The 24,987-nt window shown below is 34.2% G+C and overlaps 1 protein-coding gene across 4 annotated transcripts in view; it reads left to right on the top strand.

Moving 5' to 3' along the window:
* The first annotated feature begins 1,841 nt into the window (after window positions 1-1,841).
* YTHDC1 (YTH domain containing 1) overlaps window positions 1,842-24,987 on the top strand; it is a 33,490-nt gene continuing 10,344 nt past the window's right edge. Inside the window, exons 1-9 of one of the 4 annotated variants that reach the window (XM_006191371.3) lie at window positions 1,843-2,209; window positions 11,514-11,615; window positions 11,976-12,304; window positions 12,424-12,859; window positions 16,866-16,955; window positions 17,417-17,470; window positions 18,045-18,139; window positions 19,458-19,566; window positions 19,647-19,764. In XM_006191371.3, the coding sequence (XP_006191433.1) occupies window positions 2,182-2,209; window positions 11,514-11,615; window positions 11,976-12,304; window positions 12,424-12,859; window positions 16,866-16,955; window positions 17,417-17,470; window positions 18,045-18,139; window positions 19,458-19,566; window positions 19,647-19,764 (1,361 nt within the window). In that variant the 5' untranslated portion in view covers window positions 1,843-2,181. Of the gene's footprint in view, window positions 2,210-11,513; window positions 11,616-11,975; window positions 12,305-12,423; window positions 12,860-16,865; window positions 16,956-17,416; window positions 17,471-18,044; window positions 18,140-19,457; window positions 19,567-19,646; window positions 19,765-24,987 lie in introns of all 4 variants that reach the window. The other 3 variants (XM_006191372.2, XM_014564885.2, XM_006191373.3) reach the window with 3 other exon arrangements.

Below are 24,987 nucleotides of genomic sequence, written 5' to 3'. Positions count from 1 at the left end.
GGGTGGCTCATTGGTGTTCTCATTAGATCCTTGACCACACCAAGGCCTCTTTCTCCCTCAGAGCCTTTCTATGGGCTGTTCTTTGCCTGGAAGACTCTTATCTCCTCTTACTGGTTATCAGTCCACCTGATGTATTCCCTCCTCAGAGAGGACTTTACTAGTTTTTTTTAATATAAAAAGCCTCCACCCATCTCCGCCTTGCCACATTAGCCTCTTGTTTCTTTCACAGGATTCATCATGACTTTTAATTTGTTCCCTTATGCTTTGTCTCTCTCACTAGAACATAATCCTCAGCTTCTTCTTACATAACCATTGAATATCAACCTGAATTGAACCATGGGCAGCTTTGTCACCTAGGATTTTTTTTTCACATGAAAACCATTCTTCTGCCCACCACCCTTGCCCTTTTTCCTTTTACTGAGGCTGAGAGGCTTTTAAATCTCAACTAGGCTTTATTTCCCCTTCTCCAGAAAGCTTTCGTTTACTCTATTCTTTACCCCCCACCAGTCTGAGTGGCCTGCCCCCAAGGGTTCCAGTAACATTCTGAGCTTACTACATAAAGCAGTATTAGGAAGTGGGTGATGGCTGAATCCAAATTACCTGGACTTCAGTCATGTTACTAACTACTACTCCTAACTTTGGGCACTTCAATTTCATAATCCTTCACTTTCCTTTCATGTAAAATAGAGCTAATAATATACTAATCTAATCGCGTTTTTGAAAGATGAAATCAGATCGTGTAGGTCAAGTGCTCAGAACAGTACCCACCACACAGTAAGAACACACAAATTTTTAGGTATTGTTTTTACACAGTAATATCCTGTTTACTTTTCTCTTCCCTATACTATATATTTAAAATTCCTTAAAGGCAGAAATACTGTCCTATTTAATCTTGATTCCTAAGCCTCTGATACATAGCTTGGTTTTATATTTACTGAATTGATTTCCTTCTCTTTTCTCCCTTGAAGCCCTCCAGATGGCTCCAAACAAATCTCTATTCATGTTTTCCCACTGCTTAAAATCTTCCAGTTCCCTTCAGTTTGGTCTCAATATGTTAAAAGGGCTATCAAGGACCAAGACTCTGTAGACTGTCTTTCTCTAAATTTGCCATTAGCTTGTTTTTATATAATAGTGTTACCTCTTTTTTTTTTTTCTTCAAATTTTGTTTCCCTTGTAATCTCAGTTATGAAGCAGTGAAGCAAAATTACATTTTCATTCCTTTGGACAGTTTACTTCATGCAAGTTTTCTTTGCAGATTTTACCATATTATGTAATTTTTGGTCACTTCTGTAGTTTTAATTTCTCACTAGTCCCAGGACCTCGATAAATGTTTAACAAACTTGTTATACAAAGCTATTATTAAAATATCATTCCTTTCCCCAATTAAAATCAATACTAGTAGGCTTTTGTGAAGTCAGCTGGTTGCATCCTGCGCTGAAGCAAATAAGAACTTACATCTGGTACCCAGAGTATAAAGTGATGGCTGCAAAAGGACCGGCCCATATTTGTCCTAAATAAGACTCCGATTTCCAGAACTGAATTAGGCGTCCCGCGGAGCGACAGGAAGCATCTTTGCCTGGAGGATGGAAGGTCCATTAATGGTCGTTTCAGGTGAGAAAACTGACACCTAGGAGTACGCAGTGCAGCAAGTTGCCCACAAAGTAACTTGGCCGACTTAATCACTAGAAGTAAAACTCATTCAAGGGACTTCCGGGCTGCGGCGGGGGGGGGGGGGGGCCGACGTGCTGACGTTACGTTCCCTTGCCCGCCCCACTTCCCCGCCCCTCTCCGCACTGTGACGTTCCCAGGGAGAAACGAGGCGTAAACAGCGCAGGGCATTTCGGGAGCGGGATTGTTTCACGCAGGAAGCAGGCTCCATTTTAGCACCGCCCGCCGTCGCCATCTGTTTCCCTTCCCTCCCCTTTGCCCCCTCCCGTCCCCAAGCCCCAACGGGAAGGCTGGGCCTAGGCTGCGGGAGGCTGGAGTGAAAGGAGGGAAGGGGAAAAGGGAGAAAGGGAAGAAGCAGGGAGAAAGGGTGACTGGTAGACACTCAGGTGCGAAGCGCGCAGCCCAGCGGACGGACTGACGGACGCGCCTGTGCTTCTGCTGCCGCGGCTGTGGCGCCCTCGCGGGTCGCGTCTAAGCGGCGGCGGCCACAGCGGCGGAAACAAGAGGGGAGCAATGGCGGCCGACAGCCGAGAGGAGAAAGGTTAGTGCGGAGAAGGGTGACGGGCGCAGGCGGGGCTCGGGAGTGGGTAGATGGAGCTGTGGTTGTCGTTGTGGGTTGGGGGTTGGGGGTTGGGAAGGTTAATCTGCCCCGCGCGGAGCCGGTCTCCCCGCTGAGACCCTTGGATTCATTGGAAAAGAACAGGCCTACCCTTTCGTCTTCGATCTTCATGTCCTAACACTTCATCTAGTCTTGTTCTTTTTTTTTTTTTTTCTTTTCTAATCGTAATTCCCTTCTTCACTTAACGTTAGCTGTCCTGGGCGCGGCTGAAGGAAGGCCTGTTCTGAGTTGCAAGGCCCTTAGGGTTTAGTTCCTGGTAGTAGTATGCGGATGTACTGCGTATTTTCAGAACATCCTTTTCTATTAGGCTAAATTTCGAAAACCCTTAATGCCAAGTTTAAAGCTAGTAAGCAACATATTTAAGAAGTGGTATATAGGTGGATTATTAATGTCGAGAAATGTTTATAATTAAGTTTTGGCTATTCCTGTCAAATAGGCAGAGTGGCAAGAATGGCCTGTTTTTTTCCCTAAATACTTATTTTGGAAAACATGATGTTTGAAAACGTGATTGTGTGACTGAGGCCAGGCAAAAACAAACAAACAAACAAACAAACCCCGCCACTGTTCTGATAGAAACACGTTGTGCATAGCTCCTAGAGGGTACAGCGAGGAACAAATGGATGTAATTTATGGAGAATTGGAGGGATACAGTTACATTGAAATATCGGAAGAACTGATGTTGCCAGAATGGAATGCCGTATCTTTTGAAATACTGACCTTCCGGCCCCTGGAAATACTAACGTAGATCCTGAATCAATACATGTCTGTAGTAGAGTGGTCTAGATTGGATGCTGCGTTAAGATTTTTTCCAACCCTAAGATTATTATGATGGTTTTGAAAAGGTTATGGTTGATAAAAAATATGACTAGCTGCTTTCCTGTATTTCACGGATCTACCCTTTTGTGTGGCTAATTAATTTGGGGTGGGGATTTGTTAAATGGGCTGTAGAGTTAAATGATATTAGACTTGTGATGTGTGATTTTTCTTAAGAGAAAGAAGAGACTTCATGAATCAGTGAACTGGATAGGGACAAGTTTGGGAAATGGAGTGGGTGGGAATATGTTTAAGGTACTACTCCAGTCTTAAACTCAATAATTAAATTATGGCAGTTTAATTTTCTTTCCTTAAATTAATTCTAAAAATCCAACCCCCCCACCCCCACTTTTGAGAAATCCAGAAGGAATGTGAACATAAAATTGCATGGGGTTAGTGAATAAAAGAAACTGCTTTTAATTAGGAGTAAAGTAGTATTAAATAGATGGTTTTAATCAATAAGAATTAATCCAGTCAGCATTTGTGCTTGTGTAATCTGTGAGCTGTGTGTATTGAGAGTGGGGTGGTGGTTGTGGGTGAGATGAACTAGATACAAAATGAGTAAAACTTAATACTTCTTAAGAATTAATTGTCCATTCAGATGAACATAAGTTGTAAATAAAGTGATACAGTAGACACATTAAAGTATGTGGAGGAAGAAAAGTAGGTAGTGTTTTAAAAATTTTGTTTAAGAAATGGATTTAATGATGAAAATGTAGTTCAGAACTTAAACTTTGTGACTATTATTGGAAAGTAGTAAATGCCCCCTATTAGCAATACTTAAGTTAAATTGTCCAGCTTTTGAAAGGCCTCACATTTGTGTAGTTTTTTTAAAAACTTAATTTCCATAGTTCAGCTTCTTTATTTCAAAATTTATGATACAAATACTTACCTTAATTGTCTCTAGTTTATTGGGAAAGCTAGCAAATACAAACCTACTGAAATGACTTATTTAATATTGGAATGGGAAGATTTCTAGAATAACCCACTTTGTAAATAAAGAAACTGAGGCCTAGGGTGTCTTATTTCATCTCTGTCAATCAGCCAGAATTATAATCAGAATTAAAATTAATACTTGATTTCTCATGTTGAACAAAGAAAAGTGGAAAGCTAAGTACTTATTATCATCAGTTACCTTATATGAAACATTAGGAAATTAAAAAAGTAGACCCTGTAAGGATCTTAGACATGTTAACAAACCTTTGATCCCTTCTTAAAAGATTCTGTAAATGGTGTAAGATCTTGATAAGAAATGAGTTTAAGTTGCAGAAGTTTGCTATTAATCACAGAATAGTTAAAAGACTTTTGGTCATAAAATGCTTGGATTGTTGGGCTTTGTACATTAGCTGTGTAATAAGCAGACATTACCTTCTATAAATGCTCCTATAATACCCATACCTAGAAGCTGAAGCCTATAGCTGGAGAAATTGCCAGCTCCCTCTGATTCCTGTGGTGATTATTTGTCCAAAAAATGGATTTGGAATTGTTGGAATGTTGGTGGTGTTAGCTAAAATTAAATGCCATTTTTCTATATGGGGAAATAACACATCTTTTCTATTATGAACACCTTGTATACATTTTACTTCTTAAGCTCTTACAAAGTTCTCTCTGAAGAACAGCTATACAAGTTTAATATACCTAAAACATGGATAACAAGGTACCACTTTCAAAAGTAACGTGTTTTGTACATTATCAGACTGGAAGCTCCATGAGGGCCAGGATTTTACCAGGTTCGTGGTATACAGTAATTGTCTCAGTGCCTTGAATAAATGATTTAGAAGGTTGTAAATCATTAGCTCAAGGTCAGACTTCTTTAATAACTGACTAGTTATGTGATATTTGTTATTGATGTCCAAAGGTAAGAGTTTCTCAGTTTAAATTGTATATGTACGCACTCACAGGTGCATATAAATATGTACACACAATTATATACACATACACACACACATATTTACATACTGTAGCTGCCAATGTATGGTAAGTCCTTAGGGTTAGATTGACTTATACTTTAGTTAGGGCTTTATAAAGCATGGAGTATATATTTGATATTCCAGTATATTTGTTTTACCCATAATAGAAGTAAGACAAAAGATTTTAAATGCTCTCCTTAGACTTCACTTGTACGCTTTTTGGAAGACCTAAATTTGTATGGGGTGGGAAATCCAAGTCTCTGCACTTCATATAAAGGAATGACAGTTTTGAATGACAAAAAGTAACTGAAAGACTGGTCTAACGTAAAGCACAACAGAAGGGGAGGTTCCAGGAAATCTTGCTCCATTGCCAAACCCCACTGAAACTGTATTAAGTGAATTAAAATTAAAAGTATAATGTACTTTGGTGCCTTGTGTTGGAAAACAAAATGCATTGTATATTTAACTGCCCAGTGTTTTTTTTTTTTTTTTTTTCCTTTAAATATTTCAGATCTTAGTCTGATGCTGGATCCTGGAATAAATTGTACTTTGTGTCTCCTGACACTGAAGCTTCCAGGGTCAAGAAAATGAACTGTGTCTCAGATAAAGGTTAATTTTCTACGCTGATAATCCCTGGAGTTAAATAAGGTTTGTGGCCTTTCTGGGCCAAGAATTTCAACAGTAAGATGTAATTCTGGTATAGTAAAGAGAGCACTGAATTTGGAATCAGAGCTGTGAGATTTTAGTCAAGTTATTTTAATTCTTTGGGCTTCATTTTGGAATACTTGTTCCATACATAACCTTCTAAAGGTTAAACTGCTTTGAAAGCTAGTTAGGTTTTAAAGTTCCCATGTTTATCTTGTCAAGACCAAAATCTCCCAATCAAGCAAAAAGACACGCCCTGTTAATTCTAACACAGTTTTGAAAAGGTTCTAAAAACAGTGACTTATTTCCTTGTTTTGCTTCCTATACGTGTGAATCTGTACCTTTATCCTAAAATTCAGTTTGCTAATTATAGTTTGTGACAATAACTAAGATTGTGTTCCTTTGCACCAGTAATGATGATCAAGTCCATAGAAGCACATCATATATTGTGAAAGCGAAATATTCACAGATGATTGCATTTCCATAGAGGAGTCAAGCTAGCAGCAGTCTGCTTTGTTTTGTTTTTAATTAAGGCAGCATTTGGAAGTCAGAAAATTCCAAATTAAAATCTGAATTTGGGAATCCTCTTGAAAATTTGTAAGATCTGACATCATGGTGCTTACATTCTGTCAAGGCAGTTAATCTACTGGAGTTAAGTAGGCTTGTCTCTTTTAGCGTTCCTACTCTTTTACAAAGTATTGTATATATACTAAAACTGTAGTTTGGTGTCCCTGTGCCTCAGTGTCTTGAACCTTAAGTTTATTTGCATTTATTTAATATCAGTGTTGTTTAAGAGTTGTAGGTTTATATGCGTTCTAGGGTCAGGCAGATAAAGTACTCATTTAATACAGTATGTAAATTGTGAGTATTAGGTTATAAGGAATAAAAGAGTAAACATGGTCTGTGTTCAGGCAGTATTAGTAAATACTTTGATTTATGGGGCATAAACCCAGATTGTCTCATGCACAACCTTGACATAAGTTACCTTCACGGTGTCTTAGCAGGAGACTGTCAGGACTGCTCCAGCTCATTTCTAGATGAGAGTCTGGGCCACTAATGATGAAACTGTCTTTTTTAGAAAATATAGGGTCTGGATTTTTATATTAAATCCCTGGAGTTTTCAAAAACAAAGCATCCAAGAACTAGATTCATCTACAGGTTGTTAGTATATAATTTTGTATGGATTTGAATTTTAGCTTTAAGTGGAAATGCTGTTTATTTTGTTTCATTTGAGTTAATTTGCACTGATGTAAAAAAACTCATTTGTCGTGGTGTCTAAAATACAATTTTTAGGGTTTTAAAATGCTTTTTTAAAAAGACTATGTAGTTCTTTATATAGACTTCTCAAAAAATATGAAGTGCTTTAACTCAGAAATAACTGCTTTTGAGTCATTTTTATACTATATAAATTGTGTTCATAGAATTCTTCTTAACTGGTGTTTGCTAACCTTTGTTCATTTTATTACCAGTATTCTTAAGGTGCTGCTGTCAAACAACTGTGAAGTATTTAAATATATCTACATCATTATACAGAATAATAATGTTACATTTCAGGGTAACGAAAATGATTTAAAACATTAAAGTAGCTTAAAGTCACTGTAGAGAACCAATGGGTGTTACTTTAATTATTAGAGATAATTATTTCTTTCCGAAAAGGTTATGCCAGTTATGTTTAGTCTTTAATAATAGTAGCTTTGAGACTACCAAAATAATCTTCCCTTTCTTTATAACTAATTGATTTGAAATTGAAAAAGTGAATTAAAATATATACAGAGTGTACTTTTTCTAGCCAATGAAAGAAGTGGAAGCAGCTTTTTAGCTTTATAACGCAATACTATGAGCTCTTTTTAAACCAAATTTTGATGTTTAAAAACACTCCATACATTTATTATTAAAATCATTAAGGTTAAACCAAAACTAAGCAGACGGTGGTAGTTTTGAAAATGTCTGCCAAGTTATTTGACTTTTCTCCCAATAATAGGTGAAGTCCATCCATGGCTCCTCTCTTTGAACCTTAGTAGACTTTTGTGATTGTCTCTGAATAAAATACTATGGCAGTGTTGTTGAGCTTCTGCCTGGCCCTTTCTTTTTTGAACTGTACATCTTTAGAGCCCTAAACCATGTAAGAGGTCAGCCTACCCTGAAGCTGCCTTGGTGGAGAGGCAAGTGACCCTGGAAAGGAATGCCCTTGGAGCCCCAGGTTTTTTGAGTCTTCCCAGCCAAGGCTCCAGCCAGACTTGTGAATAAGCAAGCCTTCAGATGATTCTAGCTGGCCCTCACTGCAGCCACATGAGAGACCCTAGTTAAGCCTCAGAACCATAAGCAGTAATAATAACTCATTGTATTGTTTTAGGTCATCGTCAAGTTTTGGAGTAACATATAATATTTACATCAATAGATAATCAGAACATTTATATATTTGTCTTACTAAGAGGATTTTGTTTTATGTTCTGGACCAGTTTTTGTGTGTCATATACCCTAGTCATTAGCAAGGTTTGTGGCAGACAGCGTTCATTAGAATCTGATAGTGACTGGAAAGGCTTATCAGAGGATTTAGAAAACTACCTCCTTTCCCCCCTTCCCCAAACACTGATCTTTTTGTTTTAAATGCCTTTTCCCAGAGGTGAAGAAACTGAAGCTCAGACTGAGACTTTCCCAAGGATACCTGGCTCTTAAATGATGAGCTGGATTTTCTTACTTACAAATACAAACCTCTTTCTCCTGTGTATTATATTTCGGCAAATACATGAGTGGTTTCAGTGGTGGAGGAAAGTAACTTAAAGTATGATATTTTATATCACAGGTTGGCAAATTGTAGATAATATTTTAGGCTTTGTGGGCCACATAAGGTCTTTGTAATATATTTTTTTGTTCTTTTTTTAAAAATACAACCTTAAAAATGCTGAAACCATTCTTATCTTGTCAGTCAAAAATAGGCCATGGGCTGGATTTGTCCTGCAGGTCTTAGCTTGCCAGTGTTGAGATAAAACTACAGTTAGGTTATTGATGTCATGGACTGTAATATGGATAAAAATGTGTAGACCATTAAGTGAGGATGCTATTGTTCATCTTAAAGTAAATTTAAGATGCTATGATATTAATACAGAGCTTTCTGGTGCACTAATTTGAAATTACTAGTGTACTAACTTGAAATTAATCAAGATTTTTCAGTGATACTCTGCAGTTTGGTTGTTCTCTTATACTTTGTTTAAAGGTGCTTTTAATGTTCCTCATCTAATTCAACCCTGAGTTTACAAAGCCTGAACTGTAGACAAGTGAATTTGCTCAACTCGAACTTCTGAGCTTGTATTTCTTTATCCGCAAAGTATTAGATCTAAAACATACTTTATATATGTCATGTATGACATGTGAGAGTGATAAAATGTTAGAAAACTAAGAATTGGTTAATATTTTAAAAATTTGTAGATGCTTTCTAAAACTGCAGCCAGTCTTTGAATTTGATACAATTATTTGTTAAAGCTTTTTAAGACAATAATACCCTTTTTGTAGGGAAATCATGATTTAGACATGCCTGAAATTTAAATGGAGTTAATTAACCTGCACAGTTCTTTCATTCTATAATAGATTTAGCACATATTAAAGTGTATAATTTCATGTGAATGTTCAAGCTTTTGGGTGGATATTTCTAATTAAGAACTAGTGATTTCATGAAAAGATTTTTATAGCACTATTTACTTAGTTGCCTGTTTTCCTGTGATAGTTTTAGTATTTTTCTTTTGGTTCTACAAATACATTTGATTTTTCAAAATCTGTTGGGCCCCCTTTTTACTGGCTAGAAAGCTTTGACCCAAGAATCATTAAGTATTTGAAAAACTTGGATTTTTAAAAATCAAATTACATGTTTTTGAATTTTTATTTACAATCTATCCTTTAAAAATTGTTTGCTACAATTCAGATCTTGAGGGAATTTCTTCCATAAAAACATGAACGCAGAGGATGAGAGAAGCCTTTTTGTTTGACATATCTTGATTTTCAGTAACATTTAAAAAAATAAATGAACACAAATGAAAACAGTCCGTATAGTATACGTTCATTTTAGAAAAATAGTGTAGATAATCGTTCTTAACCACCCAAAGATACCAGTTACTATGCTATTCCAGGCATGTGTAATTTTCACGTGTTCTTCTTAAACAGCAACTGTGACTATAAGTACAGAGGAATATGTGCATTGTTACCTTTTCTGTATCCGTGTAATCTTGCTTTCCTCCTTATCAATGCCTACATTAACTTTTTTAGTTCTCTTCAGTCACTGATTTCTATCCCTCTTTGGAGAAATTTGAATCCCCTGTAACCTGTTTATAGACCTCAGGTTAACAGCCCTTGCTGTACTTTGAGTGGGCTTTGCCTTTTGGCTGAAGTCATAAATATAATTGTCCTATCTCAACAATTTTTATAATTTTATAACCCTCTTTGCATCACCTTAAATTTGCAGAGGTTTTTTTTTTTTATACCGAAATATTTAGTGTTCAAAGCATTTACCATTAGCTTTAGTGCCTTATTTTTTTAAAAAAATCAGTTTAAAGTAGTAAATAAATATTTGCATGTATTTCTAAGACTTATTTTGTCCTGTTGGATGAGGGTGGGGATGGGGATAGGGTGATAAAACTTGAATTCTAAGTTTTCATGATTACTGAATATCAGTTATTGTCAGTAGTTCCCTTGTCTGAACAAGTTGCATTTAATATAGTCCATACCAGCAGCCTCAAATGTTTTTGGTTGTGTAGCACATCAATAATTTTCTTTTAACTTGCTTTGACATTATTTCAGACAAACAGGATAGCTATAAGATTAGTACAAAGAATTCTTTTGCTTTTCAACCACATTCCACAAATGTTAACATTTTACCACATTTATCTTTCTCTCTAACTCATTCTCTTTCGCTTTTTCTATTTCTCTCTCTCTTTCTCTGTATATATGTGTGGATGTATGCATGCAGACACATTTTTTTTCCTGAATGCTTTTGTCGGTTGCAGGCATGATGCTTCTTTGCCCCCAAATCCTTAAATGTTTCCTAAAAAGTAGGATTCTCTTTTACTTAACTATATAGTACTATCAAAATTAGAAAATTAACATTGATAACTTGTAATCTACAGACCTTATTTAGATTTTACTAGTTTTTCCAGTTAATGTCTTAGATCATATACAGTAAGTATTCAGTTATTGTATCTTTTAGTCTTCTTTAATCTGAAGTATTTCCTTAGTGTTTGTATTTCATGTCATTGATTTTTTTGGATGCCCCTTAATTTGGGTTTGTTTAATATTTGTTTCCTCATGTGTAGGTTCAGATTTTGCGTATTTCATAGGAATCTATTACAGAATTGTTCTATTCATAGTGCATCATACCAGAGGGTCCAGGATGTTGATTTGACCACTACTGGTGATATGAACTTTCATTAGTTGGTTAAGCTGGAGTCTACCAAGTTTCTCCACTGTAAATTGGTAATCAATAAGTATTTTGCTGGAAGTACACAATCTTTGATAAATGTATGTTTATTTAAAAGTTATACTATGCACATGTATTTTTATGCTAGTTTATTGTGCATATTTTAAAACAGCTATAAAAGTTAGAAATTAAAGGGTGAGATACACATACAGAAGTTCTTACATCCCAGTATATCTTTTTGTATCCTATGGGGTATATACTCCTCCTGGCTTTGTGAATCAGAGCTCTATCACATCCTTTATCTTGTATGGTTTTACAGGAATTATTCTTGTGTCTTGAAATAAAAGCTCCTTGATGGTTATGTCCTTATACTTCTTTAGCCTCAACATAGTAAGTACTCAGAAATAAATGTTTAATGATAATGATTTTTCCCTATTTTTAATTTTGTTTTCAGATGGAGAACTTAATGTTCTAGATGATATTTTGACTGAAGTACCAGAACAGGATGATGAACTGTATAATCCAGAGAGTGAACAAGATAAAAATGAGAAAAAGGGTATGAAAGATTTCTATTATTTTTTTTTAAAATGCCAGTATAAATAGAGATTTAATTTCTTAAGAAAGAGTCTTCACTTTTGCACTTGTTCCTTAAGACTCTTAACACCAAAAGCACAATCATAACAAGCAGTGGGACCCAATTCCACATGAATAAGAGTAATATGTTTTTTTCAAACATTTGCATGGGGTTTATTCCAGTATTTGAAAGCTGTTTTTCTTTATGATTAACTTTGGAGTAAACGTATTTGAGAAGACATGAAAGAGAAGAGGCTTTTTTCTCTCTGATATATTTACCTGTTAATCTTGGGTGAAATAAATCAAATACTCAGACTCTTTTTTTTTTCTTTGTATTTTTAAGGATCAAAAAGAAAAAGTGATCGAATGGAATCCTCTGACACAAAGAGACAGAAGCCTTCTGTTCATTCAAGACAATTAATTTCTAAGCCCCTGAGCTCATCAGTTAGCAATAACAAAAGAATGGTTAGTACAAAGGGAAAGTCAGTTACAGAGTATAAAAATGAAGAATATCAAAGAGCTGAAAGAAACAAGCGTCTGGAAGCTGATCGGAAGATTCGTTTGTCAAGCAGTGCCTCTAGAGAACCTTATAAGAGTCAACCTGAAAAAACTTGTCTGCGGAAAAGGGATCCTGAAAGGAGGATCAAATCCCCTACGCCAGATGGTTCTGAGGTAGTAAATATTATTGCAAATATAAAACAGAAAGCAATTCTTTTTGAGGCTAGAACTATTTATTCACTCTGACCTTGTCTGTTACATGACTCCTGATTCCCTTTTTCTTTAAACATCAGAGAATTGGGCTTGAAGTGGATAGACGTGCAAGCAGATCCAGCCAGTCTTCTAAGGAAGAGGTGAACTCTGAAGAATATGGCTCCGACCATGAGACTGGCAGCAGTGGTTCTTCTGATGAGCAAGGCAACAACACTGAGAATGAGGAGGAAGGGGTGGAAGATGTGGAGGAAGATGAAGAGGTAGAAGAAGATGCAGAGGAAGATGAAGAGGTGGATGAAGATGGAGAGGAAGAGGAGGAAGAAGAAGAGGAGGAGGAGGAGGAAGAGGAGGAAGAGGAAGAAGAGGAAGAGGAAGAAGAGTATGAACAGGATGAGAGAGACCAGAAGGAAGAGGGAAATGATTATGACACTCGAAGTGAGGCTAGTGACTCTGATTCTGAATCTGTTTCCTTCACGGATGGATCTGTCAGATCTGGTTCAGGCACAGATGGATCAGGTACTAGTTTTTATCTGTAAAGTTTTGTCTTTTTTTTTTTTTTTAATTGACATGATTAGCTTTATTCTTAAACCTGTTTAAGTTAAATTATAAAATTTTTGAGGTGCTGGGGGATGTTAATAAGACTGGGATGTTAATAAGACTGCCTAGTGATTTTTTGGTATAGCATGCTTTTATGTATTATACATGCATTTGAGTAAGATTTACATATCTTAGTAAAGGTATTTCCTGGCTACAAATTGATTAATTGTAAATGTACACTAGTCTGTTTCTCTATAAGGAGATGTATGTGAGGTTTTAATGTTATAAATTCTTAGATTTCTGTACTAAACAACAGCTTATTTAAACACTACAGTACTTGAAGTATATTCACGTGGAACCTGTCTGCTAGATATTTACAGTATTTTCACGTTAAGTGCTTCTACATTTCTATCATGTGGCAACAAATCAAAACAACTTAACTTTCTTTTTCTTTTGGGAGCACAACAGACTTTTCTTTCAGTTCTATACCTGTGGGTTGACTGACTGGGGCAGGATTACCAAAAGGCTGGGTATAAAGGTACAAGATGGAAAATAAGAGTAAAATTCTTGTGAAGAGATGGGGTAAGAGCCATCTTGAGTAATTCCTTCAGTACTACATGCCCTCCCACTGTATCTGACCCTTGGGACTTGAATGTAGAAGTGGGAGGTAGTGGCAGTCACTAGCCTGAGGGGACCCTCTTTTGGGGGAAAGTTCAGAGGGTAGAGCAAGGAGAGATCAGGGTACTTAAAGACCCCTGGCCACTATGTGGTGATGACACTCTCATGGCTGTCTTATGTGAAGATACAGCTTGGTCTGCTTTATAGGCAAGATGTACTAAACATTAGAAAAATCCTATTTAGATATATATGATAGTTACAATTTTATTATTATAGAATGTTGTTATCTTAGTAATACATTGTTAGTAAATCATATTCTTGATAATAGTGTAAATGATAGAGCAAATGGCCAAGTATTTTCTAATTGGCAGCTGAAGTGCTTCCACCCTTGTACTCACTAGAGTTCTAGGTTTGGGAGTTTAGATGGGTTTTTGAAGGAGGTTAGAGTTAAACTGAATGGATGAGTAGTTGCATTTGATATTTAAAAAAAAAACTTGTGGAAAACTTTTATTTTACTCTGATTCTGTCATACGTTTTGCAAACTGATGGGATATACATTTTATAATTTATGATAATGGAGAGAGAACAAAAATTGCATTGGCAATATGAATGAATGTTCATTTATGTGGAGAATGTGAAACACCTGTAAGAGTTTATTTTAGGAGTCTTCTTTTTGATGTCCACGTTAGGAACAATATTTCTTAGAATTTATGTATATCTTGTTTTAAGTCAAATAAGGTAGAATTATATGAATAGGACCTGAAATAATCTGTATTTTTAATAAGTTCCTAGATGCTGATATTTCACAAGGTACTGATTAATACTTTATATATCTGTGGATAAAATATTTCAGATTGAATGATAGGCAATAGTTTTACAAACCTTGATACTAAAACTGTTAGATTTGTTGTTTTAAAAGACATACCTAGAAGTCTTACTTTCCTTATTAAAGGGAAATATATGGCTTTTCCTTTGAAGAGCTCTTATGTGGAACATGTTTTAGAGACTGTATTCAGTATGCAGGACATTTTAATTTTTATCGTGGAGTAGTTTCTCTTTATAATAATGTGCGAAAGAAAAATGGGGTGGATTTGGAATGCTTTGATTAGGAAATGTCCATTTTTAAATACAAGGGATCACAGTTTAGTTTCTTTGTCATGAATTTCCTACATTCTAGTTTATTCTACCTTATTTTTTCTCAGAATTTCAGTACCGTCCTTACAAAAGTGATTTAGTAAAGGTTGTTAAAAGTTTGTTAGGTGACTTTCATTGTTTTTTTGACCTGAGAATAATTGTTGGGAGAGGGAAGAGCAGTGATTTATACAAAAAAAGTTATATAAAAAAGATGAAAAAATCCTTGGAGATTTTTTCATGATAATGCTGTATTTAACATTATATAAAAATAGTTGGGCAAGATCTTAACTTCTGCTTCTATCATTTTTCCTGTTCGATCTTAGTGAGACATCCTTTTAGTACTTAGAAACATAACATATTATTTTTAAATAGCAACAAGAAATGTATTATCCTTTGTGATCAATTTATAAAGTTCATATTCCTAAATATTCATAGAGGAAAAATAAAAAAATGCTAGAATTTTTGGAAGAAATAATTAAAAATTTTTAAAAGTTTTATTTTTCTCATTTCTTTCATGTACATGTTATATTCATTGATTGAATGAATTCAGTTCCTACTGTATGCCAGGCGCTATGTAGGAATGTGTAGTCAGTGAACAAAACAGACATGGATGAGAAAGAAATTTGGGATTTGACAAAACCTGTTTCTCATCTGTTTGGGTGAAGTTCTCAGTCATTTTAAACTACTTCAGTGTATTCTCTTGAAGTCTTATAGTTTGCCCTGAGGGAAAAGATTTTAAAACTTGAAAGTCAGGTATCATTATTCAAAGCCAACAAGCCTGAAAATAAATGGTTTTCCCTACAGCTAGTTATTTGAATATTGTTATGTCCCCAAGGTTGCTAGCTTTAAATGGGCTTGGCTTTACAATTGTGCCGATATGTGTTGCTTAGCCCTTCTTTTCTGCCCTAAGTTAGGAAAATCAGTATTATTTACAAGCTTTTAATACTGTGTATTTGGAGAAGCAATTAATAATACATTACAAAGGGAAGGATACTTAAACTAAAATAAAAGGAACTTATCTCCTTGGAGTTTTCCATCTTTAAACTAGTTTAGACATAGGATCCCCCTAGAATAGTAGTAAAATTTTTTTGTTTTCTCTTAATAAGACTAGAGCTCGTGGCTTGTACTTTCAAGTTAGAAACTAGATTCTGTCACCTAAGAACTGTGGAACCCTTGCCAATTTGGCTAACCTCCCCACTAAGTTGAAGTTTCCTTTTCTGTAAATGAAAATAATGGTATTATGTATCTCATGAGTTTGATTCAAGGATTAAGGGAGATAATTTATTTAAAGCTTTTAAAATAGTACTGTGTATGAAAGATCATTGATTATTCTTTTTCAACATTCACTTATTTTTATAAAAATAAGTATATGCATTTTCTCTTATCATATTCCTCCTTCTAGCTGAAAAGTAAAGGTGCTTATAGTGGTATAATTAAAATACCAATAAACAGAGACAGGAGAGCCTAATTCCTGTTTAGGCCCTTGTTTATGTGCTTATAAAATTCCAAATTAAGCCTGAAATGGTTCTTATGTGATGGGTAATGCAAACTTTTTCTATTTACTGAAGATTCCCAGCTTTTTTTAAGATATCTATAGACTATCATTGATTTTAGAGATAAATTTTAAACTGAATGTGAAAACAAACAATAATTGAGAAAGGAAGTGGTTAAGAAGAATGGAATTGAAGGTACAAAAACAGTGAACAACCAGAAGGGAATTACTAGTTTACTGTAGTGTAATTTTTTTCTTTTTTTAAACAGTTGAAAGGCTTGGGTTCTGGGGTTTATCAGACATCTAAGGGAGAATCACAGTTGGAATTGTGATGAAGAATGATAGTATACATCTTAAAAAGAGGACTTAAAACAGTGGTACCTGGTGCATAGAAGGGAGCACAGTAAATTTAATTAAAAGAAAAGTTGCGTTTGCTTTGCAGAATTTTTTTCCCCTTTTGAAAAACTTTATTCAAGACCACCTTTAGGTATAGGACAAGTACTTAATTATGGCCATGCGTTTTTGTTTGATTAAAATTGGAGGGAGAAATAACAAAATGTCCTTAGTTTTTGAACAGTGTCTTCTGATTGGAAAACCTGAAAAAATTTAAGTGTGAGAGATTAGTAATGACTAATACTTAGGGCTTATGCAAAATCCAGACACATAATAAAAACATTCTTACTGGATTACCTGTACCTGTATTGTAATGTTTTAAAAAATCTTGTTTGAATTCATTTTTAGATGAGAAAAAGAAGGAAAGGAAGAGAGCTAGAGGCATATCTCCTATTGTTTTTGATAGGAGTGGAAGCTCTGCATCGGAGTCATATGCAGGTATTCTCAGTTTACTTTTACTTGTGACCATATCTGACCAATTCTGATGTAATCTGCTGTAAAAAGTGTGTGGAGGCTGTAGTTTAGTGTGAACTTGTTGATGTTCATTAGTATTGATTTCTGGCATGTTCAGTGTAATAATTCTAGAGGAAACTAAGCTTTTTCTTATTATTTTAATCCTGTTCTGTTATTGCTTAAGTGGAATTTCACTTTTTTTTTTCTTGGAAGATGATGATTCAGTGACTAGTTTTCTGAGTGAGAAACTGTTCAAATATTTTTTTAAAAATCCAAACAACCCAAAAAGCAAAACACTCGTACACATTGAGAAGTATTTGTGTGTGTGGGTGCGCCAGAAAGAATAATTTGTCTTGAATGAGAACTTTATGTGACAAGACTTAGAAATTTTGTCTTATTTCTATATTAAAGCTCAATCTGAACAAATGTACTTTGGCTAAATACAGGTTCAGAAAAGAAGCATGAGAAATTATCATCTTCCGTTCGTGCTGTCCGAAAAGGTATCATTTAAATTTGAAATTGTTTTCATTGCATGCTGCGTAAAGTCATTATTTTGCCTTATTGGTTCTCCATTAATAGTTGGTTTTAATGTAGTAATGTTCTGATATATTACATTAAGGGAAGAAAAATTAACGATGTAGTCTTACATAGAACTCCATGTTCACTTCTTACTGCTTATCTTTTAGAATAATAGCAAACATTTTAGGATATCGTTAACAGTTTTTGGACACAGTGATGGTATATATATTTTTAATAGCATAGTGGTCTGTTAGCAGTTTTTAAATGATTAATCTGATAAAAGAAATCTATAAAATTTATAGCCATTTTTGTATTTAAATTTGAATCTGATATATCAGAGCATCACTATATTAGGTTTACTTTCATGCAAAATGCTAATGTGTCCTCTTAGCTTTGCTTTATTATGTGTTGTGGCTTAGCTTTCTAGGTTGAATGGGTGATTATGAATTTTGAAAGTTCAGCTGGGTTGTAGAGGGATAATTTCAGTTAGTACAGTTTACATCCCTCTGTTTGATAATGGCCTCTGGTTAATCAATTTGGATTTCTTTTTTTCAGATCAAACCAGTAAACTCAAATATGTCCTACAGGATGCAAGATTTTTCCTCATAAAGAGTAACAACCATGAGAATGTGTCCCTTGCCAAAGCTAAGGTATTAGCATCAGTTCTGTTGAAACTATCCTAATCTTGAAATTTTTAAATGTGAGCTGGATTTGAGTGTCACTTGAGTGCATGAGATACTGTAATTTTTGTGAAAGCTTTAAAGATCCATAGCCCAGTTGCCATAATCCATAGCCCAGTCTGCTTTTGGAGGCAACATAGTAGTAATTTAAGTTTTTAAATCTTTTAAAAGTTTAGGAGTAAATGTATTCAGTATTTGAAGAATGGATATAATTATACATTGTACTGCAAAAGATGTGTTTCTTTCAATTTTTGAGTTTTTGTATTCGGTTGCTAATTTATTATACTAATACTTTTTAAAGTTTCTTTAGTTAGCCAGTTTTTGTTTTATATTGATGCTGTTCTATGCCTTGAGATTTTTCTTGAAAAAAAATCATTCTTTAACAGAGAGTTTCTTTTACTTTTAAAAGTAAGGTCACTATTTTTTGTTTAATAGTTTCTAATGACTCTGAGAAAGTTAAAACTAAAGTTAAATATTTTTTAACCATATTTTTGTCACTTAATAATCCTATATTTCTAACTTAAGTTGAGGATTACCCATTAAATTTTACAGATGGAAGGAATAATACATCAGATAACTCTCTAGTGGAAGTTTATTCTGTTCTTTAACTAGTAGATTTAGGCAGAAGTAATTAATCACTTAGTGTGAATGAGATCTAGTTTGTATCAATGGGCTAAACTGAATTAGAGCTTCTGGCTTCTTTTACCGTTCTATCTCTTAATCTTTAATGAACAAAGAATTGAATGCTCTGGAAATTAATAATTATGTTCCAACTCTACATAAAACACAGGCCTCTTCAAACTATTGATACGTGAATATTTGAACTTAAATAGGAAAAAAGAAATGCTAGTAACTTGACAGAAATCCTTCACTTATGGATTTACTAATATAATGATAATTATTTCGTTAGGCATAGTTTTTTAAGAAGAAAAATGTACACATTGTGATTCACCTTCAAACAACATGCTTTTACCACAGTAAATGGTTCTGATATTAAAATAATTGTAGGTGATTGTTTTTATTACATGAAATTCTACGCCATATGATTTGCTCACCCCCCTGCCCAGTGTGGTTTACTAGTTGTTTTAGTGATTTGGTTAAGGTTGGTAATTTTCTCCATATTTTTTCTGAGTTTTTAATAGGTTATTCCATTATTTTGACAGCTGGTAATTCATTACAATTTACTTAAATTTAATGTACCACAGTATTGGTAGCTTTGATCTTCTGCAAATATAATTGGAAACGTAAATGATCTGCACTGATTTCGGTCTGTGATGTTTGCATATAGGGTGTGTGGTCTACACTGCCAGTAAATGAGAAGAAATTAAATCTTGCATTCAGATCTGCAAGGAGTGTTATCTTAATATTTTCTGTGAGAGAGAGTGGAAAATTTCAAGGTAAGAATAAAAATAAGTTGGATTTTAAAAACATTAATTATATTTGCATCTATATATTATGTTGTGATTTATTCCCTTAGGCTTTGCAAGACTTTCTTCAGAGTCACATCATGGAGGATCTCCTATACATTGGGTGCTTCCAGCAGGAATGAGTGCTAAAATGCTGGGAGGTGTGTTCAAAATTGACTGGATTTGCAGGTAAGTTATACATTTCAGTGTGTAAAGTTGTCCTTGTTTTGAATGGACTGCTAGTTGAGAATAATGTTAAAACTTCACAGTTACATGTTTTAACTTACTATTCTGATTATTCTCTCTTTTTGTTTGGTCTCATTCCTAGGGTGATTGGGACCTGTAAAATTTATTTAACAATCTAAAAAATAACATTAATATGCTTTGCTTGTCTTGTTCACCACCTTTATAATCTATATAGGATGCAAAGGGCAAAGGTTTATGTAGTCAAGAGTTTTATGTATTTAAGTTGTCCTCAGTATTAGTAATTCAGCAGTAAATTTGTTACGACAATTGCTTGGAATGTTATTTGGCATATATATATATATATGTTCAGTGATTTAACATATCGTATTACTGTGGAGTGGGAAAACAATCACTCTTTGATTTGGCTAATAACATTTTGGAGGTGACTAATTTAGTTGTGAACAAGTAGTGTTTTTAAAGGAAGTTAAATCATGTTAGCTGGCATTGTTATCTTTTGAAACTAGAGTATTTGATTTAAATGTTTGTTAGAAAAATAGACTTATTTCAAACACCGAGTTATTTGCCACTGTTTTTTTGTCCTTAACTGATTGACTGTACGTTGTTTTATTTTTTATTTTTTTAATAGATACTAATAGAGATTCTGGGGATTGAACCCAGGATCTTGTGCATGCTAAACATGTACTCTGTCACTGAGCTACACCCTCCCCCTGTATTATCGTTTAAAAAAAAATAATTAAAGAAGTCAATTTAGGTGATACAAACAAACTTGACACTTCAGGAAATGGACAGTCTCTTTTGGAGAACTGCAAAATAGGGCAGATGGCAGAAAGCTTTTCTAGGATCAATAGTAAAGAAAACAAGGAAGAGACGAATAACGAAACATCTGATTGGATGGAGCCACATAGTCAATCATGTTTGGAATGAGAAAGCCCAGAGTTGGCTTGGCATTTGGGAATTGGCTGACTGGATATACTGCATTTCTGATTAAGTGGAGTGTTTGTCTATAGGGACATGAAAATTTTACAAGTTTCAGTTTGCTGATGTGACACCTGGGATAGGATTGGCTCCATCTTGGGTCTAGAAAGTTTTTTCAACAACAGAAAAAGCTAATTATTTAAGTGAACTTTGTATGACATACACAAATCTATTACCTGTAAAATTAATTTTAGTCAAATAAGAATTACCTGAAAGGGACCATATGGGTTTTTTTCTGTGTCATAAATTGGCTTACATGGATTTTTATGAGGATGGAGGAATTGGGTAAAAGGGAAAAATGCTATTCATATTCAGGAAGGTAGACTAGCACAAAGAAGAGCCAAGGAATCAGAAACCATGGTGTGGGAGATCGGGGGTGGGAGTGGGGTATGTGGGTGGGATAAGGAGACACCTTTTTAATGAACTGTATAGTAAGGAGAAGAACAAAAGACAAAGATGAATGGTAATGTGGACCAGCCTAAGGAGTTAAACCTTTACTGTGGGACAGTGAGGAACTAAGAAAATACATGGGCAGTGATACAGTGGTATTAGGTTGATAATTAACCAAAAAGCTTATGCCATAAGTGTATCACCATTATTCGTCCCATCATTACTTTCTATAGGGGAAAAATAGAAGCAGTCTGAATTCTCCCGTATAGGAAATTGGTTAAGTAAATTATGGTTTGTCACTTAAATGTAATATGCAAAAATAATTGTCCATGTAATAAACGGAAAGATAAAATAGATGAAAGAATACATAATTGTAATGTTGGAATGCATTGTTAGGGTGGTGAGACAATAGATGATATCCCCATACTCCATTGTACCCAGGGTTTATAAATACAAAATTATAGTTCTTTAGAAATTAGTTATAATTCAATTAAAATTAGATCATAATCAAAATTATAAAATTTAAAAATCTGATGGCAGTTTATAGGGAAGACAAGGTGCCAATTATTTCTTAGCAGAGATAGACACTTTTACTGATTGACTGATTGATTGGCTGGATAACTATAAATACCAAAATAGAGGTTAAGTCTATAGTTTTATGACTAGAAGCATTGTGTCACTAATAAATATTTGGAGATGATGTTTTCTTAGTAATAGAAAAATAATTACCAATTTTAGATCACTGGTTGCAAATTTTATTTTGAATGTTACTTGTTTTATTAACCTTCATTTTTTAACTATTGGTAAGGAAATTTGTTTCTTAATTTTAGAAGATAAGTTTAATTTATTCACAGATTATTGTCTTCATGTTCTTCATTGACTTACTGGCTATTATACTAACTCATTAGATATATATATATAGCAACAGAAGAGGTACAAACCTAAATAGTCCATTCTACTAACATCTTGTTCAAGATTTTGGGTAGTGACTTTTTTTTTTTAAACTGTTTTCAAGTAAGTTTTAGGTTTAGCTGGAAAGAATATTCTTAAATTTAAAAAGCTTTAATATTATTTTTGTTCAAGAGTAATTTTACAGTACTTAAGAGTTCTGAGGGGGCATGTGATACTTACTACTTTGATATTGCCTTGGGTAAATCACTTGAACTCTCAAGTTCTCTGTATGAATTAGAATTGCATTTGACTCGGAGTTAAAAGGATTAAACTTCAATAAATATAAACCCTAAGATCTTTGCTATCAGTAATACTGCTATTAGTATTTTTTCTTTTCAGATATGATAGTTATTAGACTTTCATTTAAGCACCTTGTGGATTTAATAATAACTAGCCTTAAGTTTTTAGGTGTGGTCCCTGGATCACTTGCATCAGTAGTATCTGATTGTTAAAATGCAGACTCCTGAGACCCACCTGAAACCTGTAGGCACACTGAAGTTTAAGACCAGATGGTACGTGGTAGCAGATAGGAGGGGAGGCATAAAAAGTGACTTATTTGTCACTGGGAGTTAGATCAAAATAAGGCTGTAATCTATAAAATGTCATTCGACTAGAATTAAATCTGCTGACTATTACTATATTTTATACTCACCCTTTTCATGGCCATTCCAAATAACCCATTTCTCTTCTTTCAGGATTTCTCTTTTATTTTGACTTTAATGACCAAATCACTATCCAGTACACAGAGCCTCTGTACAGTTTCATGTTCTTTTGTTAAATTTGCCCCATTTACTAAGCTTGCTAAGTTAAAGAATTACTCCCATGTTATCTAAAGTACTCACAGTAAAGATAGTCATCTGTAGGCTTCTTCATTACATGTCTGCTCAAAAGCTAACTGTTAGGATGCCTGTTCTCTAATTGTAATCACAGATGTGCAATTTCTCTTATTCTTAATCTGAGCCCTGTTTTGCCTAAGACCTCATAGTTCTCTGTGATATTCTGGCTGGGATTAACTAATTTGTCAAAACAGTAGGCAGATATCTATAGAATCTCGTTAGAACCAGTGCCACCAAAGACTCTTAACCCCAGGTGACTCAGCCGGCTTGACATATGCCTTTATTTTGGACCTAGGGTATTCTATTGCTAATATTTAAATAACAGTGATAACTCTGTGCAATAATAATTTGTAACCTTCCTGCACTTTGGTTAGTTGTAGATTATGTATTCCTTTCCTATAACTGTTTTTTAACTGGCAGTTTAGAAGAAAAATCTAAGAAAGTATTAAACGAAATACAAAGTTTTAAACTATAGATCTGCCTCTAGATATTCTAGGCTTTGGTATGGACTTGCTCTAGCTTAATGATAGTCTCTTTCTCCCAACCTCCCTGAAAAGGGGGCAGGGCAGGGAATGTTTGTGTGTGTATATGTATATTTTATGTATGTATATATGCTTTTTTAATTTATTTTAATTCTTATTTTTTTGTTGACATGTAGTCAATTTACAGCATTAATTTCAGGTGTACAGCAAAGTGATTGTTATATATATACATACCTATGTGTATATATATTCTTGAACTACTCTTGATGTGTGAGGTAAGATATGTGTTAGATGAAGAATCCAAGCCTTGTAGTAGTACCTAGTGGGCATTTCCATCACTCACGGCCCACTTCTTCCATACCTTCACATCACCACTACAGATCATGCCCCCTTGTTAACATTAATTTTAGATGTACTTCTCTTTTCCTATAAATGTCAAAATGTTTCTGAGGTTTAAAACAGTGGTATAAAATTTGAGCATGTAATACTCATCTTGAAGAAAATTCATGTAAGGTTAGAATAAATGGTTATATAGCATTTGTTGACTGGACCAGGTTACCTGCTTGTATTTTGTCTTCTCTGTTACGTCTTTGCTCAAGTCCTTTTCATTGCTTCAAATGTAACCCTGCCTTAACCTCCCTACATATGGCTTTTCCTGAATCTCTTTTTCTTTCAGATTTATCCCATATGCCACCTTTTCCAGGATGCAATTTCTGGGTTTTTTTTCTTTCCAAAATAAATATGAACATCCACATTAAAAACAAAATTCTATACTCTATGCTACTCATTCATTTACAAAATAGTTGTGTGTGCTTGTTTATTCTTTGATAAAAGCTGTGGAAGAAAAGTTAGGAATGCAGGCTTTTCTTTATCTTATTCATCTTTGTATGTCCTTTGAAAAATTTCATTTGTATTATAGTTATAATAAATAGTTCTTTAAAGCATTTACTTAATTTGACAATGCTTGTTTTATGCACAATTAGATGATATCTTACTGAACGTTGTTAATTTCTGATTGTTTTTTGACAACTAACAAGTACTTATTACAATGTCATATTTGTGTTCAGTATTATGCTAGGTTGATAAAGAACTATAAAAATACAGGATACTTTTTTTAACTTGGAGAGACCATTTTCCCCTATTGCTCAGAGAGCTTAGAGCTAGGGTTTTTTTGTTTTTTGTTGTTTTTTTTTTTTAAGGTAAATAGGTATAGTGCTATAGTATAAGTGGAGGACATAATTAATACATGCAAATATATGTATTTATAACTATAAACATTTGTATTGTCAAGAGCCATTCCATGTGTGGTGGGGAGTATTGTGTTATCAAAAGGGGAGGATGCTTGAATCTGGGAAAGCAGTCCTGAACTAAGAATAGGGAACACTTATTTTCATTTGGTGTTAACTGCCTGGTTTAAGGGTTATCTCTTTGTTGATCAGTTATTAAAAAAATACAGTTTCTTTTAGTACAGAGAAGCAAGAAATATGCTAAACATTTGATATTTCATTTCAAACTACTAAAAACAAGTATGAAGACAATAGTGATATCCTGGTTTATAAGATGAAGAAACT

Source organism: Camelus ferus, chromosome 2 (genome assembly GCF_009834535.1).
Source record: "Camelus ferus isolate YT-003-E chromosome 2, BCGSAC_Cfer_1.0, whole genome shotgun sequence".
Lineage (NCBI taxonomy): Eukaryota > Metazoa > Chordata > Mammalia > Artiodactyla > Camelidae > Camelus > Camelus ferus.
The sequence above is the reverse complement of the archived record's forward strand: the minus strand, read 5'-3'. Positions and strand labels throughout refer to the sequence as shown.